At 44.0% G+C, this 18,189-nt stretch overlaps 1 protein-coding gene and 1 long non-coding RNA gene across 4 annotated transcripts in view; one reads left to right on the top strand and one right to left on the bottom strand.

Annotated features, from left to right (window-relative positions):
- Nucleotides 1-1,301: 1,301 nt before the first annotated feature.
- The window catches only part of LOC112982247 (uncharacterized), a 38,106-nt gene continuing 21,218 nt past the window's right edge, over nt 1,302-18,189 (bottom strand). For 2 of the 3 annotated variants that reach the window (XR_010390303.1, XR_010390301.1), the window contains exons 5-7: nt 13,654-13,717; nt 11,775-11,913; nt 1,302-1,977 (exon numbers count right to left, since the gene is read on the bottom strand). This is a non-coding gene — a long non-coding RNA (uncharacterized LOC112982247). Of the gene's footprint in view, nt 1,978-5,765; nt 7,684-11,774; nt 11,914-13,653; nt 13,718-18,189 lie in introns of those variants that run through there. The other variant, XR_010390302.1, reaches the window with a different exon arrangement.
- PTGER3 (prostaglandin E receptor 3) lies at nt 4,275-17,078 on the top strand. The gene is made up of 2 exons (XM_026098523.2): nt 4,275-5,215; nt 13,495-17,078. Exons 1-2 carry the CDS (start codon nt 4,382-4,384, stop codon nt 13,780-13,782), a joined length of 1,122 nt encoding a protein of 373 aa, XP_025954308.2. The 5' UTR covers nt 4,275-4,381; the 3' UTR covers nt 13,783-17,078.

The following is an 18,189-nucleotide window of genomic DNA, read 5'->3' as shown; positions in this document are numbered from 1 at the left end:
TAAGTATTTATGGGACCAGATGCAAGTTTTAATTACGTCATGGATTTTTTTTTGACTGGCGTTACTTGCATTGCCCTCTACGCTAAATGTCAGTTTGACACAGTTGTTGAGAAACTGTCCTCTGAGCACTGAAATTCTCAAAAGAGTGATAACTTACCTAGTATACGAATGACATGAGGTACCTGCACACCCAGCTGGCACGGGCTACCCACACACAGACACTTAATAAAAGTACCTGATGTGGAAGCTGTATGTGAAGCTTTCTGTCTTTGCAAGGTCAAGAAGAAAGTGATAATCAAACCTAGACATCTGAATAATAAATACTCGCACATTGATTGAGAAATGTGAATGCCTAGCCTTGCTGCCTGGTGGTGTCTGTCTTCACTTTAGCAATTACACAATTTACAAATATATTATGAGGCCATATTAACCTTACTGCCATTTGAAGGTGTGTAAAACAAGGAATGCTATTATCATTAGAGGCTGAGAGTTTCCCCCAGCCCCATGAATCAGAAATAACGTGATCTGACAATTGTATTTTTTTAAGTATAAAACTTCATAGATAGTTGGACAAACTTTTCCAAAATAGGGGTTGGGGGTGTGGGGGCAACAGGAGGGAGCAACTCTCCTCTTACAATGCAATTATAACAGATTGTAGCAAAGGCATTTAACACTTGGTGTATGGTTTTTAATTATTCCAGCATTAACCAGGACATGTTAGCTTTGACTTTTTTCCTATCACAGTATTAGCCAAGCCTGTAACTGCTAATAGCATCTGAGATTGGAAGGGATGGAGATATTCAGTCTGGCATAGCTGGGAGAAGGCTAATCTCAACTTCATTGGGGTTGGAGTTTCTGTTGTATCCCTTTAGTGCTAATAAAAACTAAAGGGGAGTAAAGTCCTGCACAGTTTACTAACTTTACCTGTTCTCCTGTTACCAAAATGAGTAGTAGTTTTACTGGAAAAAGAGGTTGCTTATATACATGTTTAAAAAATCAGTAGTGTGCTTCATATTTAGTTTGGAAAAGAAAATTGTGGTTCCTGGAACTAATAAATTGATGCTTTCTCATACACTGGTTATGGACCCCATCCAGAAATAACACACAACTAAGCTAACAGGGAACATTCCCATTGTAAACTGAGGGGCACAAGTACGAAGCACAGTATCAAATGTGGCTTGAAAACTTTCCCAGGCGCTGAAGGGGGACGCAGACGCTGTATACTGACTCCAGAGAAATACCAAATCAAAGACTCCGTGTCAGAATTAAAAGGGGGGGGGGGGTGGAGAATGGAAGGGGAAAGGGATATTTTTCCTCACACTTTTCCAGATTTTCTACTTTAAGCAGTTTACATCTGGGTTTTATGCTAATAATGGTCCCAACACTGAACTTTTCAAGTGACATCCTTCTACCATGTAACAATAATCTATATAGTTCAGATTCCTGTGTTTAAGGACAGATTGTTAGATGTGTCCTAGAAAGTGCAGCATGAACAAAGAAGCCACTGCTCAATAGTTTATAAGTAAAGCCATACATTTTAACATAGTTCTGATTAGAAATGTGGCTTTTGCCATTTCCTGAATTAACCTGTGCCCATTTGATCATACAAAGCAAAACCAGCGCAGAGCAGTGTTTTAAACCAGGGTTTGTTTTAACTCATTGCCCCTTTTAACCCATTGCTTCAAAAAAAGCATTGATTCTGCTCTTTGTGCAAGATGAGTTAAATCCCTAGCTGTAGCTGACTACGTACAGCGAGATTAGAAAATCCTCCTCATAAACAAAGAAATAATTGTCGCGTGAAGCAAGGAGGTGTTAAAAAAATAGCGTCAGTTCTCTTTTAACAAGGTTAATAGAATCACTTCAGCTCTCCTACCAGAGGTTAGGGAAATCTCAGCATTTATAGGGCATGCTCTCACAGCCACGGATATATCCTCCATTTACTTCAGTTCTTCCAGCTCTGCACAGGCTCTCGTCCAGCTAGAGAGGGAAAAAAAAAAAAAAATCAAACTTCTTAACATTATCTGTCCATGTGTACAAGAGATGATGGAAATGGTCTCTTGGATTTTTATGTTCTGACTCCATCACTGTTAAAATTAAACTTGCCAACGCATCTCTCAGACCTTAGCGTAACAAAAGAATGATTATGGCGTAGCGTCACATCGTGATTCAGGGTATAGTCGTTTATAGTCTTTCAATTTGGCAGCAAGTTTATCATGACAGTAGTATACCAACAGTTGCAGGATAAGTTAGAATTAAGTCCTGTAGAGTATTTCAGGAATGGGGTGGTGATGAGCATGACTGAAAGACGTTGGTATTGCTGTACTATGGGAGAGCTGACAAGCGCCTGTGAGCCGAGAACTCGCGCGCCGCTGGCAGCAGCACCTGATGCTGCTCAAGATGCAGGCGGGGGCCCTGCTTGTCCCCTAGACAATTCCAAATCTTGGTCAGGGAGAAGGGGAAATAACTCCACTGCAGGTCACCAAAAAGCTATCTGAAATGAATCAGGTTTGAGGCCAATGACAAAGACAAGACCCTCTACACATAAAAATGCTCATGCTCATGGCTAATGTGCTACGGAAATGTCACCTACCCCCAGCAACGGTGACTCCCTAAATCCAGATTTGCTATATTTTGCCATTTTAAGGGGAAGCAGCTGGCACTGCTGTCTGTACCTCAGAAAGTTTCTAGCCATCTTGCTGGGAGTGTTGCCTTCGCCTGGGCATAAAACACCACAAAGCTGAAGCAGAAACTGCTGACCGTATTCTGTGAAGAATACGCCTGAGGAAGGAAAAGAGTCAATTGCGATACAAGGCAAGAGCTGCATCAGGCCCAGAGTACCATCCACTTCTGAATTATTCTGCAGGTGATGTTTGTATTGGACTTGACCTGGGTGTTACAGCTGAAAATGAGATTGCTGTGGGGCTCTGGCTGCTCCCTATTTGCCATCAAGGACCCCCTTGAGCTGTGGCTGCTGGCTAAGCCTAATTAAAGCATAAGCACAATTAAAGTTGTTAGCTATACAGGGATGGCAGCAACGCCAGAGCCCACCAAACTCCCAAGAACACGAGAACATAAAAAATTCTGGCATAAAGCCAAATGTGCTTCAATTACAGTTGACAGCAGTGGCTGTTTTGGCTAGTTAGGTATTTTGTCTACTAACCATTTGAGGCACACACCCCCCCCCCCCCCAATTAATCAAGCCGGGACATTATGGTCTGAGAGCAGATAAATGATGGAGCTGAACGTGAACAGAAATCTGTGCTAAAGGGTGGGTGAGTCTTGGATGTCACACAGAAAAGGAAAACAAAAAAGAGAAAGAGAACGGCCCGTTCTTTGCCACCTGGGGCACACAAGCATCCAGGAGTGCTGAGGCAGGCCAGCTGTGCACAGATGTCTTTCCCAGCTGTGCTGGAGGCAGCAGTCGGCACCAACAGTCCAGAAATCACTGTTTTCACTCCCGGTATTGCTCACCGCGACCCCTCTGCCAAGGATCACCCACCTCCAGAGCTGCTCGCGGGACCAGGCAGGTGACGCTGCCTCCTGTTCCCATCCAAACTCCCTGGTTAACCAAGCTCGACCCCCACGACTTGGACAAAGCTGGCTCATTTTCCTTATTCTGGTACAAATCTCCTTCTGCTCATTTTGGGGTTCAGGTTGTTCCACGTGTCTGAAGATTCTGATGGCCAAAGTAACTACCGTGGGTGGAGATTCCCGGCCACAGCAAACAGCAACACCAGGAGGTGCCGGGTGACAGCAACGTCCTCCTGCACCCGCGGCCGTGCTAGAGCCCAACAGCAGCAACAGTTGAGCTTCAAAGTAAAAGCTCAGACGGCTGCAAAGCAGCGCGTGATTGCGGGGAGAGTTAAACAGGCAGGGGAAGGACTGCAGGGACGGCGGCAAAGCCATGCGGCGGCACGGTCGTGCCCTACTGCCCGCAGCCAGCCGGGTCCGGGCAGGCGGAAACCAACAATCTGCTCCGGCCGCGCGGGGCGCAGCCGAACCCCGGGTGGGCTCCTCCTGGGCAGCGGCTCCGCGGCGCGGCCCGGCTGCTGCTGCCACAGACCGAAGCAAACGCACGAACGCGCACGAACCGTGGCCGTGCCCAGCCCGGTGCGGGAGGGGCTGCGGCCAGCCGCGTACAGCCGCCTCTTCCCGCGGCGCGGTGCGGTGCGCTGCGGGCCGGCGGCGGGGGGCGCGCAGGTGCCGCGGGGCGGGGCGGGGCGGGGAGGCCCCGCGCTCCGCCCGGCCGCCGCCCCGGCCGCGGCCCCGCCCCGCCCCGCCGCGCAGCGACCGCCGCCCCCGGCCGCCAGCCCGCGCCGCGCCGCGCAGCCATGGGATGGGGTCGCGGAGCGCCGCCGCCGCCCGGCGCTAGCCCGGCACCATGAGCCGCTGGCCGCCGTGCCAGGCCGGCCCCAACGGCACGGAGCCCGGCGCGCTGCGCCCGCGGGGCAACGGCACGGGGCGGGCGGCGGAGGGCTGCGGCGCCGTGTCCGTGGCCTTCCCGCTGACCATGATGATCACGGGCGTGGTGGGCAACGCGCTGGCCATGGGGCTGGTGTCGCGCCGCTACCGCACCAAGCAGAACCGGCGCAAGCGCTCCTTCCTGCTCTGCATCGGCTCCCTGGCCCTCACCGACCTGGCGGGGCAGCTGCTCACCAGCCCCATCGTCATCTCCGTCTACCTGTCCAACCGGGCCTGGGCCGCCCTGGACCCCTCGGGCCACCTCTGCACCTTCTTCGGCTTCAGCATGACGGTCTTCGGGCTCTGCCCGCTCTTCATCGCTAGCGCCATGGCCGTGGAGAGGGCCCTGGCCATCCGCGCGCCCCACTGGTACGCCAGCCACATGAAGACGCGGGTGACGCGCCTGGTGCTGCTGGGCATCTGGCTGGTCGTGGTCGTCTTCGCCCTGCTGCCCGTGGCCGGCCTGGGGCACTACACGCTGCAGTGGCCCGGCACCTGGTGCTTCATCAGCACCGGCGACGACACGTTCACCGGCAGCATCTTCTTCGCCTCCACCTTTGCTTTCCTGGGGCTCTCCTCCCTCTTCATCACCGTGGCCTGCAACCTGGCGACCATCGAGGCCCTGGTGTCTCGCTGCCGCACCAAGGCCACGGCCTCTCACTCCAGCAAGCAGTGGGGGCGGATTGCCATGGAGACGCTGATCCAGCTCCTGGGCATCATGTGTGTCCTCTCCACGTGCTGGTCACCGCTGCTGGTAGGTGCCTTTCTGTTTGCTGCGGGAACGGCCACCCCGGGGCCTCCTGCAGAGCCACCCGAGAGGCCCCAGCTGATAGACGGGGCTGCGCGCGGGATGGAGCAGGAGGTGCAGGGACTTGGGAAAGCGGGCAGGACAGTGTGACCGTGAAGGACCTTGTAGGAGAGGAAGCAGGGAGACGGTGACTCGAGGGAGAAAGCCTTGGGGGGGGACGGGCTGGGAAGACCTGTAGGGGAGACACTGGGAAAGCTTCATGAGAGCTGCAGAAGTTCAGCATACTTGGAAAAATAAGACTGAGGAATGGGAGCAAAAGGAGGAGGGATGATCAGGAAAATAAGGGTCTTGTAAAGAGGGAAAAGGCAGAATGTGAGGAGATTGTGGGTCTCGGGGAAACACACTGAAGTTGGCAGTGCCTGTGGCAAGGAGCCACGAGCAATGGGCAAACGACAGAGGTTTACAGGGAAGGTGGAAAGAGCGGTGCCAGCAATGGGCTCCAGCGGCAGGACGACATGTCTGTGCTCCTGCCACCCTCTGAGGCGCGACAGGGAGATTTTACATACTTGCTAGTGCAAACAGGGTCTGGAGATGGTGGAACAAGGGAAACCAGTACCTCCTTGCTCCTCATCTGGGGGAGCCTGTGAAGAAGTTTATCCAGACATTATTGAGATGAAGCCCTGTGCTAATGGGAAAGAGTTATTTAATACTTTTTATTTATTCCCACTTTGTGGCAAAACCCTACTTTAATGCTTTATGAGAAAAAACTGTGACTTGTGGCTTTGCAAGTAGCTTCTGGTTTTCATAAGATTGTTCACTATATCTTATTTAGGGCAGTGTTTTGTTTTTTTAAAGAACCCTTGCGTATCTCTCCTCTGCTTTGTGCTTCCTCACTTCTATGTCGTTCCCCCTCCCCCCGCCTTGGTCAAACTGAGATAAATCCCTCCTCATGATTTAGGCTCACAGAAGTATGAATCCCAGTCTGCCTCTGCCATATGGGATGAGGGCACATCTAGGAGTCCTGTACACCAGGTAAAAAGGGCAGCTTATTCTGCTGTCAGAGGACAGTGTGATTTTTGGACTTTCTGTCCTTGGGGTCCTTTAGCAGGAAAGAGGTGTAGATAGCTATAATGATTATGAAGTTATGTGACAGCTACTTCATGGTCTGAGAAGGATTTTTTTCTTCCTATGTACAGAGAGCTCGAGTTCTTGTTAGTGGAGCGATAGTAAGAGGAATAGCTGACAGAGCTAATATTTGTGTGTGTGAGGTAAAAATATAAAACAAATTAGTTTAGTAATGTTATCCTTGTGAATTTCATCAGCTCCCCAAAACAGAAAACAAATTAAAAAAATCTATCAGCGGCCCTAAATTAACTTTACAGAGACAGTTAGTAGCTTGTAACAAAATTAACCTTGAAACCACACTGCAAATTCAGAGAACTTGAGAGCAAAGAACAATATTCTACTCCTAAAACCCCCAAGGAAGTTATTTCTCATAACTTAACCCCAAAGACTGTCCTACCACTCTTTCAGCGTCTCACTGCATTAATTCTGCCGTCAGTCCTAGGTGTCTTGGCTAACCTTTTCCATTATTGTGCCACGTCTCCGTAGGAGTTATTCAGAGTCCTGCTGTGCTGCTGATGTGCACAGCTAAGTCCCAAAGGGAAACAGTTACATTTTTAACTTTCACAAAAGTTACTGCTCCATGCTTGTCCATAATTAAATAGATGAAAAAATAGATGACAATTGCTAGGATTCAGTCAAGGAAGTATATCTGCCTCTCGGCCATTGTTTTTGTGTTTTCTGTTTAGAAGCAGGTGCTGCTGTGTCCTTTGCAGCAGAGGCAGCTGAGGCTGTTGCACGGGTTGGGTTTAAGCAGCCTCGTAGCACTGAGCAAAAACGTCTAACACCAGGTGCTCTTTCTTCTTCTTTCCAAACCTGAAAACTCAGAAAAATCAGTGACGGTGCAGTGAGTCCTCTCAGTGTTTTTTCCTTCCAGTGATTTTGCAGTTTCAAAAGTCACAAGCCAAATCAATGTAGTCTGGCCCCATCTCACTGAGTGGATCTGTGGGCAGTGAAGGGGAGGCCGCTGCGGAGCAGGCATGAGTTAAAGCAGGGTCTGCTTTAAGAAACATTGGTACCATCAGAATATATTCAGGGAGCTGGCAAAGGCCAGCAGAGATCCCCTGACACTCAGAGCGGACAGGCGAGTGGGAGGCCAGCCCTGGCCTCGCTGCCGCTGCCGGCGCCTGAGGTGCCCCAGGCAATTGCAGGGGCAGTTGAACATGTCCTGGCTGGCAGCCCTTCGCACTCAGGTGTGTGACTGCTGCCCGGCTGGTTAACGTAAGGTAGTTCAGAGTGCATCTGTGAACAATTTGCTTCACCGTGCAACAGCAACACTTCAGAGCATCATTTAGCAGCTGAAGACATCCAGTTTAAGTAAGAATCCAGGGATTTTCAGAGGAGATTTTTTACTTAAAAAGAAAAACAGAAAGAAGTCCGAATTTTGTACCTGAGCACTGATGGAGTCTTGACAACTGTTACAGTTAGGTAAACAATGCCTCTTTACACAAATAGTGTTTTTTAGGCTTCATGTATTGAGGGAAGTGACAAAATCAAATGTGAGTTAACAGAAAAGTGAAACTTCTGATAATAGAAAACTAGGCTGCACTCTAAATGCTTCAAAGAAGTGACCCTCTTTTTCTTGGTTTGTGCTGTATTTGGTAGAAGAGAGGTGCCGTATCTGTAATGCAAGTATCAGCTCTCCTTTTTTTGGTGCAGTCAAGGTCTTACTTGCATTCAGCAGAGAGAACCTGGAAAAACGTTCCACTTAACTAAGTTGCATTTCTTTATCATAAGTGGTTTCCAGTTTGCATTAATCTTTTATTTTGGTATATAAGTACTGAACATAGTCATTGAAACAAACCAACAGCAGATTGAATGTCTGAGGTTAAAGAGAGCAAGCTATTCCTTGTTTGCACAGAAACACAGGTGCAGCACAGACTGCAATTCTCATAATAATTCTTTTAGTAGCTCCAGACTACAAAATCCATTCACTCACAGGATAGTCTCAAAGGTATTTAAAGCAGATAGTCTCAAGGGTATTTAAAGCAGAAATGCTCATGTATTCTGCTGCTTTTCCTATTAAAAGACCTCCTTAACCCTCCTATTAGATGGAAATCAACTACATTCTTCTATACAGGTATTTTTATTAAAAATACAGTATTTTGTAATATTTTTAGATGTACAAAATATAGTTATGGGAAGCACATTTATTTAAAGCAAAAAAGATAATGCTACCACTGAACAGCAAGGAAAACAGATCACATCTTTTCTATGAATCAGTAACTCTTCTCCCACTAATGCTTCACTTCCGTCTCAGGCCACCTGTTTCAGATTGCTAAAATTGCCCTGGTATATTGATCATTTCATTTTGGCCATGCTGACAGGGAAAGCCTGGATTTTGCTGGACTGTGTTTTTCCACATTAGATCACAACCAAGTGGTAAAAAATCAGACTGCATATTTGTTCTCCTTGGAAGCCCATTTGACTTGACTGGGACTTGTCCTACATCCCTGCATTATCATCTCCTGTAAACGTGTTCTTTGTATGAAAATCCTCATCCTTCTCCAGTAGTTCTCCCACAATTGCAAATGATTTCGCTATTATATGTTTCATGGAGGCAGAGAAGTGGTTTGCTTGAGGCTGCTCTGCAGGCGAATGTCCTGTGGGACGGGAAGATGAGATGGAACTGCGTGCAGTTCTGCCAGATGTGCGGGGCAGGGAGCAGCATGGAGGTGATGCAGAACAGACTCTAAGAAGCTCCTGTTATCAGGAAATATCATTTCTGTTACATCTGTGGTCCATGCACCCAGGAGGCAGTGAACAGCCCTACTGCAAAGAGAAGGTTGCTAATAAAGGTAGTCAGGTGCCACAGAAATGAGATCCTTTCCAGTTCACTACCAGTCAAGCCATATTGAGGGGGTTTGGCTAATGCGGATGCCAAACGCCCCTGAGCGGGTCTAGTTGGCTGGACTTGTCTTGGCTTTGCCCACTACAGGCAGTAGCTCTACTTAAAAAGAAACTCCTTGTCCGTTCTGGGAAGCTGGAGTTGTCTGCATCTGTAGTAACACTTGGCTCACTCAAACTGAAGGCTTTTATTCTGCCTCAGTTCCAGCAGAGTTTGTGGAAGTGAGTGCTAAAATTTTAGTGAGACAAAGTTATGATTTTTATTTTCAAATAAGGTGGTAGATAGGATATTGTTAGTTTTTACAAGGAAAAATCATATCCTCTCCATCATGGCTTCTGCACGGTTCACTCACCAACAACAGTCACTGCCACTATTTGTATTTCATCAGGAGAATGCTCTGTTCCTTCTACAGCTCTCTTCTCTACACATGAAGGAATTTTTAAAGCACCAGATTAGGACAAAAGGGAGATGAGCAGCAGTGTAAACAGATGGATCTGATGATCAAATTTCTTATTAGCATAAATAGTGTAATTCCATTGACTTTATTCCACCTGATGTTGCGACTCTGGGCCTTTTATAATTTTTCTTTAATTAATTTAGAAGACCAATACAGGCTATGATAAACAACCTCTAAGAATATCAAACTGAAATAAAATTTCCAGTAGAGCAATTGATGGTCTGACAAATATTCCAGTAGAGGACTATTAGGTAATAAAGTCAAAAATAAGCAGCAGTTGGCTGCTTGAGAAATGTATTTTATTGGTGTAATATTTTTTGCAGTTCCATGGATCCACTAACAAAAGAACAAGACAACAAGGGTTGCCAAACCAGAGCTGGCCAAACCAGAGCTATTGCAGAGTTCACAAAAATAAGGGCTAGGGGAGCTGATCTGGAAGAAAGTAATCCAAATATGTGGAAGGACAAATATTGTTTGGTTTCCGTTTGCTGTAACATGGGCATAGGCATATTTACATAATAGTGCTACTATTTATAGTATGGCAATGCCTTACATCCCAGTCAGGATGGGGGTGATGCTAGAATGTGGATGGGCACAGAGTGCAGATGTTACAGACACATACAGGCTAAGCTGCGACTATGACATTATCTTCATTAAATATCTGGAAAGGGCAGAGGAAGAGGAAGTGGTTTGAATCATGCGGTTGCATAGGTCTGGTGCACAACAAGCTGTTTGATGCAGTTTGGCTCTGTGTCTATCCTGTATTTTTTTGAAACTCTACCAATGGTTAATTCTTTTGATCTTTATTTTAAATTAAATATAGCAGATGGAATCCTCAATTGCTCCTATTTAAAGAAACAAACAAACAAAAATTCTACTTTACTGTTCAAGTTGCCCTGCAAGTCTTTCTCAGGGTCAACATATGGTTATTGATCTGGCACACAGAAGATCCTTTGAATGGAAAAAATCCTCCCCTATAGCCTCTGCTCCGTGGTTGCTCTTCCTCATGACTGTTCCTTTAACTGTCCCTGTTTCCAGACACAGCATCAATCCAAAAATGGCACTGGAGGATGATACTGCCCTCTGAAGCTGGCATTCTGTGAGAAGACCTTGCCTAGGATCACTTGGCTTGTACTGCGGCTGATACAGCTTGTGCTGATTTTTTTGAAAGGCTGAAGGGCTTTGAATAATGAATTATGAATGTAGTCTCTCAGGCTGTTCCTTGTATTTTCAGGACTGGCTGCCCGTCTATTTAGCATACGGTACCACTGACCTTTGCAAACACAGTAAATCAAATTGTACGTCAAAGCTATTGTGCATAGGCTACACCGTGTCCTTGATACATATACACTGCGGACACACCAAAGTTTGTGGACATACTGCATCCCAATTCTGCAGGATTTCGAGACAGTCACTTCAACCAGTCAAGGCATTCAAGTTATGCTCAGAAAAGATTTGCAAGCAGAAGAAGGACTCATGCAGGAAAACTCAGCATTCAATAGCACTGGCCTAGGAGTACAGAGAATAGCACATAGGCTCTACTCCTGGCTTCCCACGTGTCTAAGTCAGTTCACGTTACTGTTGTTTAGTTTATGGTTTGAACTAAGTAGCTAGCAACAAGGCCAGCTCTGAGCTTAGCTGACATAAGTAATAAGGGAGGCCCTGTTCTCACATCAGCTCTGTCTTTTTCCCTTCCCACCCTGCTTTAAAGCATCCAAGAGCTTCGGTGTGCGTCACAGCCAGGTGTGAGAGCACAGGTATTTCCTCAGTGCCCAGCTGACAGACACATCCCTTGGCAGTAAGTTCCACACCAAATGTCTGCTCAGAAGACATTTATAAGCTCCTGGGAAAACACTTTGCAATATAAAATCTAGAGTAGCTTTATCTGTAGAGAAGCAACTAAATGCCCTTAAAATGGTATTATATTTAAAAACAGCTGCAGTTAATACAGAAAGCTCAGGGGGAAACTTTAGACAGCAGACACCAACTACACCATGGAAAAGTAAATATATCTTTGATATCTTTCAAAATGTGATTGATATTTCCTGTAGTTATATATTAGTATATGAAAGTCTTATGACACCCAGAACTATCTCTCTAGCTTTAAAAGACAAAAAAAGACTGCTCACTATTTTTACCTGAATAAACAGCTGCTAATAGACAGTCATCTTGCGGCTGGAGCACTACATCCCGAGCTGAGTTTTCCTTCTGTTGCAGGTGTTCGGTGCAATCTGTAGCAAATCAGTTCAGCCCTTGCTGGTGTCTTGCTTTTCTAGGCTGTAACATGAGAATAAAGGTATCCCAATTATGTGAAGTTCATTTCACTGATACTCGTAAAGCGAGTTTATATCTTAAGTTAGTGATGAAGTATGAAGTACTGCTGTTTTAGCTGATTGTATCATTATAGTGCAGTCTTCAGTTGCTAAGTCCTTTAAAGAGTGTAAGCCTTGTAGCAATCCATGAGAAAAATTGATCCTCCCTGTTGCCTTCCTCTCTTCATAAAGCATACCAACAGCACAAATATTGTCTGACATCTTCATGATATTTTTAAGAAGAAAAATAAAATCACTGACATCTCCGTCTGCTGGTGCTGGAATATAGCAGCTGGCACTTTGAAATGCAAGTGATAAAATTATCTTAGATTTGGGGGTGAAAGTATTACTCAATGCTGCCCGTTCTCTGGCTTTTCTGAATAAATTGCATAAATTTCTGACTCTATTGCAGCATGTTTGGCCTAGCCATCTATAAAGAAAAGCTGAGCACTTTTTATGCTCTGATGTGTGCCAGCCATGTAATACTTACCCATGGCATAACTCCTATTGCTCGGTGCTGCCTAACTAGCACTGCATGTGAAGATGCTGCCGCCTCTGCTTGCAGTCAGTCCCCCTAATCAACCTGCACGTGGCCCTTGGCTCCCAGGCCAGAGCTCGCTAAGCTCCGTCGTGAAGTATGGGTGATATCAATTACAGACAGTGGTACTTGTGTGAAACATTTTTATGTGGTTATGATTTTACAGTGTAACTACCACCTCTCAGTCAAGACAACTTGGATGTTGTGGGAAACGAATGCCTGAATATGTTACTGTAGTCACTGAGGGAGCTGAACTGAGGGGAAAAAATGGGAGGAAATACAGGTCAGATTAACACAAAATGCAGCCTGCAGCTTTTGACAAAGCAAAAAGACAGAAATACATTTTTATGTTGACTTAAAATGTGTTCTCAACCCTAGCCCAGAACACTTTTATTAACCTTTTATTAACCTCAGTTCATAAATGGAATAGTCCACCTTAAAATCAAAGATTAAAATTTAGAAAGTCATTGAATAAAATATCTTAGCTTTTAGAAAATAAAGGAAGATATTTTTATATTTGAAATTATTTTTTCTGACACTTACTGTTCATAACATAATTTTGAACAGCTCTACTTACTATGAGTTATCCAGCTGTTCATAACAATTATGCTAATGGTAAAACGAGTACCTTCAAGTCAATTTTGCAAGGTCAGTAATTTCCCATTCTAGCAAGTCCATCTTGAATCACTGGGATTTAGTACACAACTTTCTGTTATGTCTCAATCAAGGAAGCAGCATGTTCTTTCTCATTTTAGCATGAGATCCATAAATCAATCTGACTGATAGCTGGAAGGTAGCATTTTTATCACTCTCATTTTACACGCAGAGACCGAGCCGCTCTCTCAATCACAGTCATTGTGTTCTTTACTTACATGCTGTGATATTGGTTTGACTTGGATGAGGGAGGAAAAAAACCTGCAACAGAATTTTGTTTTCTGGGATATGTGCATATAGTGATACAGATGTGGTCTCTTAAAATATATCATTTTTTCTCCTAACTTTTCTTAGATAACGATGTTGAAAATGATCTTCAGCCACACATCTTTTGAACACTGCAAAGGATTCTCCAGTGCAGCCCAAAGCTCAGAACTGCAGAAAGAATGCAATTTCTTCTTGACAGCTGTGCGCTTGGCCTCACTAAATCAGATACTGGATCCATGGGTTTACCTGCTACTGCGAAAGATTCTCCTCCAGAAGTTCTGCCAAGCAGCCAGTGCTGTCTCCAAGTGCTCTAACAACGAATGGAAAGAGAGATCAATCACATTATCAGAGGAAATCAGACGGACACCAGCATGAAGGAATATTGATCAATTTGCATGAAAACTATTTTTGCCGACAAGTTTTAAATCTTACTGTGAAATGGGGTATCTATAGCATGTTAATGTCTGCATAATAGCTGAAAATGGTATTACCGAGTGGACTTAGAGTGCCAAATAATTATATAGCCTATGTGCCAAAAATTCTCAAGCATAGACAAAGAAATTGGTTTTGTTGCTAAATTCTGTTGTCATTGCAATTCATAACTGAGCTGCAGAACATTACTTTTTGTGTGCCTAAAATATATTTTGGAAGGATTTTTCTTGCATTAAGGGAGAAGAAGTGATTTTTCGTATCAGGAGACACTTGGAACATAGTTTCAACAGTTAAATTACTAAAGAGACCTACTCCTATATATAATCTTAATGCTAAGAGGTGGGGGGGGTAGAAAGGGTCAAAAATACAATAATTAAAGGAAGACAAAATTAGGAGATTTCCTCTGGATTTCAATGGCTTAAAACTGAAAAGGCTGTGCTGAAGCAATGATGGTATTGTTCTTTCAAGAGGTGAAAGTACTATGAGTCTTATGACACATGGACTTGCCCTGATAAATGCTCATTTTGTGTGAGTACTAAAGTAAGCTCATCTGCTGAGTTGGATGTAGCATTAGGACAAAGAGTACAAGTAAGAAATCTATGATTTTTTTTTCAATAGCAGCCTGTGAAATACTCAGGCATAACAGGAACTGCTGTTAGCAAAGCACACTATAAAACTACTTTGAGCAGATGGAGAGAGTGATAAAGAGGTTGTAAGAGACAGTAAATGCTCTTCCTCCTGTAAATTATTGGCAAAGGCTTGCAAAGCGAAAAATACTATTTTCATATGGGTAGTTTTATTTGGAAATGCATATGCCCAGGAATAAAATGAACAATGAATGATTCTTAAGTAATGGGGATGCCACTCAAAACTTCTTCATTACTAAAATACCCTACAAAGTGGCCAAAATACTTCCTGAGAGCAACAGATCTCTTTCTTATCTCCCCCCAAAAGATGAATTTGAGAGGTATGGCCGCCTGGGGAATTTTAAAAATAAAATAGACTGGAAGAGCTGGGTAGCAGTATGTCCTTTAGTCAGGAGTCATTACCTTTCTGCCAGGTAACTTTCAGGTTTGATTAAAAAATGATTTCTAATCCATGTGTATCATATCAAAAGTTTGTTTTTATATAAGAACTACATTTTTCTTCCCATTTCCTTTACCCTTTTATAGCCTCAAACATCTCCCATTTCATGGCCTTTTGGGTAAATTAGATGCAAATACAATAAAATACAATATACTGTGTAGTTTTATACCATATATTATATGCCATATAATATCAAATTCAGGGACCTTAAAGGCAAATATAATCCTGCAACTGCTAGGAATTTCTTGCATAGAACCTATATTTTTACTTCTCTTCCTTTTTTTATAAAAGTAACTACTCAAAAGAGATGGCTACTCACTTTTCCTGTTCTGCTCCTGAGTTATCTAATTGCTTATCTTCATAACAGTTAAAAGAAAAATAATTTGGCAGCAGAATCCACTGTCTGTATAGGTCTAATTATATCTTGGGGTTTACTGTGACCTAAAAGCTAATGCTTTTTCTTAATTTAAGAACCAGCCTAAAACCACAGTGAGGCACTTTGACATTTTGTAAGCTACTGCCTTTATTTTATAAATACTCATCATCCACTTCAGTTTAATGGCAATATAAAATAAATTGCTTTTTCAGTTACGAATCTTCTGAGTGAGGAAGCAGTGAGTGAAGCCTGCCGTTATCAGCGACAGGTAGGCTACGCTGCTGGTGTCCCGGCGGGGTGCCAGGCTGCTGCGACTCAGTCGCTCCATGTACCTGGGCCAGTCTCATCAGCTGCTGGAGCGTTTCGGCACTCCGCCTCAGCGTGCACTCTAATTCTCCTCCATCTGAACACAGCATGTCATTCTGATCTTAAAATGCTGATGCAACAAAGGGCAAGGCTGGTTTCTACAGCAAAAACCAGAAGTGCCACGTGCAGCCTGCAGCATTTGCACCCCAGCAGCGAGGAGGAATCTGGCTGGCCGTGCCTTTGAGATGGTGGGAGCTGCGCTGGGAGCTATGCACCCTGGGGAGCCGCTGCTGCTGCACCGTGTGTGGGCAGGCGGTGAGCCTAACCGCCCCTGCCTGCATGTGGACAGTACTGCTAGCCTTTAGCTCATTTACTGATGCGCACTTTGGGAAACACAGTGAAATGTGTATTATAAAATAAAAATTTTACTCATTCTCTTTGAAAAAGTGCCTTGCATGATTTGTACTTTTTTTTTTTTTTTTAATTATTTTGGAATGTAAAAAGCCTGTTCTGTCCAAAGGATTAGTATTGTTCAATTTATGTACATTAGCTTTTTAAACCAAATAAACAAGCTGGTCGCTTGTAAAGTATGTCAGGATGACCTTAATAATTACAGTGATTCAGTCTTTGTGAAGAAGTTTCTGAATAGCAGCACTTAAATAGGATGCAGCTCACTCCATGGTCCCAACTGGGATAGCTAGGAAGGAGAAGGTCTGGGAGAAAGAGTGAATCAGTAGTCCTTTTTTATCAGCTCTTTATAGGGTGGCAATAGGAAAATTCTAGTTTTTCCTGTACGCAAACAATGAAACACGTGGTAACGAAAGAACAGCTAAAACGTGTCATTGCCTTAGTCAGCTGCATAAGTGGATCACTGTTCTGTTCTAGATTGAATGGACACGGGGTTGTTACTCCTGAGTGTTGGGGATGATTCTGCTTTAGTTTGCTTAAAATAATTGCCTTCCTTCATGACTTTTCATAGTAAAATAGGACACATTTTTAAATACAGAGAAAAAGGCAATTCTGTCTGTCTTTGGGTGCAGTCATATGAAGAAGATACTTTAAATACCAGAAAACGGGAAAGAATATCTTAAGTTGTTTACAGAAAAGGAGTTTAAGCACTATTTGCCGGCCATGACTGACATAACATGACATGGCTGGAAGAACGCACTTTCAAAAATGAATTCAAAGATCTTTAGCATAAATAAAAGTTTTTATTTCCCATTTATTTGTTTGAGTGGGAAGGTGTATTTTTGTTACATATCTTTAAAGATACCTTCTATGTGATGTATTTAAATTTCATTACAGTAGTATTTCCAAGACTGGTTTTAATATGTTGTACTTCTGACAAAGATTTTATGGAAACAGTAGTGTATTGAAAAACTATTTTGAGATCATTGTTTGCCTTAAGAACTAGCTTGTCTGTGTAACAAATGTGTGTTGCATCAGTCAGAATAAAAGTTCAGCAGAATAACTGGTCTCTATTTCCTTGATTACTCTTTCCTAGAACATAACTTTACAACAATTTCAACCTGAAGCAGACTTCAGTGAAAGTGCAACCCCCCAGTGTCACTTATGGACCAATTGCTGAGCTGACTTGGTTGGTATCTATGGGTAGTGGATCCTTTTTTGGAGAATTAGCCTAGCAGCATGCTCAAGTCCTTTCACTGAAATGAATACAGGATGAGTTGTTTCAAGAACGCTTCTGTTTACACAAGAGCAGCGTTTTTTGGGCTTTGCATTACCTTCCCGAGCAGATGACCGGAAACAAGTAATCCCTTCTCCGCTGTTAAGTATCCTGGTCTCCTCAATGCCAAGGGAAAGTTCTCCCATGAGGAGGAAAGCCCAAAATTTTTCTTCTCAAAAGATTAGGGGAAAAGTAATTTAGTTTTGTTGTTGAATTTAACTGCTGGTAGCTTTTCCTGTATTTAAAGATTTTAATTCCTCCTTAATTTAACCCCATGATTTGTTCTGGTGTGTTAGAACTGATACTTCTTGTGCGACATCTGTATAATCTGGGATGTAAAGTAATTTAGGACATAATGTGCTTAGCATTGTTGGATGTGAAGGCAGGGCACAGATAGACACTTTAAGTGCTCTTGTTCTTGAGCAGTGTTTGGGCACAATCGTAGTTCTCATGTTATTTTACTCTATCAGGTCGATAAGCAAAGGCAGAGGTGTGATGACGGCACAGAGCTGGCTGGCTAAGGCAGGGATGCAGCTGTGAGCTCCAGTCCCTCCCCATCCCACAGCTCTGCTGTCCCAGGATGGCGGGACACACACCGCCAAGCACCTAAAAATGGGATCCCTCAATTCACTATTAGATCGAGCCAACATGACACCAGATTAAAATACACATTTGAGCTTGTAGTAGTAATTCCAGTGGGATATTAATGACTTTAAAAAGGGGAGCAATACAAAAAGCGATGAAAAACATCTCTATAGCATTTGCAGTGGGCAGGCAATGAAGAATGTTTGATCCTACTACATAAAGAATTAAAAGATGAAAAATAATTAGTAGCAAGCACTTCCAAAAAACTGGTTAAATGTGTTTTGCAAAAGCACCACCTGCTAACTTAACACTT

The sequence above is a fragment of the Dromaius novaehollandiae genome, chromosome 8 (assembly GCF_036370855.1).
Source record: "Dromaius novaehollandiae isolate bDroNov1 chromosome 8, bDroNov1.hap1, whole genome shotgun sequence".
Lineage (NCBI taxonomy): Eukaryota > Metazoa > Chordata > Aves > Casuariiformes > Dromaiidae > Dromaius > Dromaius novaehollandiae.
The sequence above is the reverse complement of the archived record's forward strand: the minus strand, read 5'-3'. Positions and strand labels throughout refer to the sequence as shown.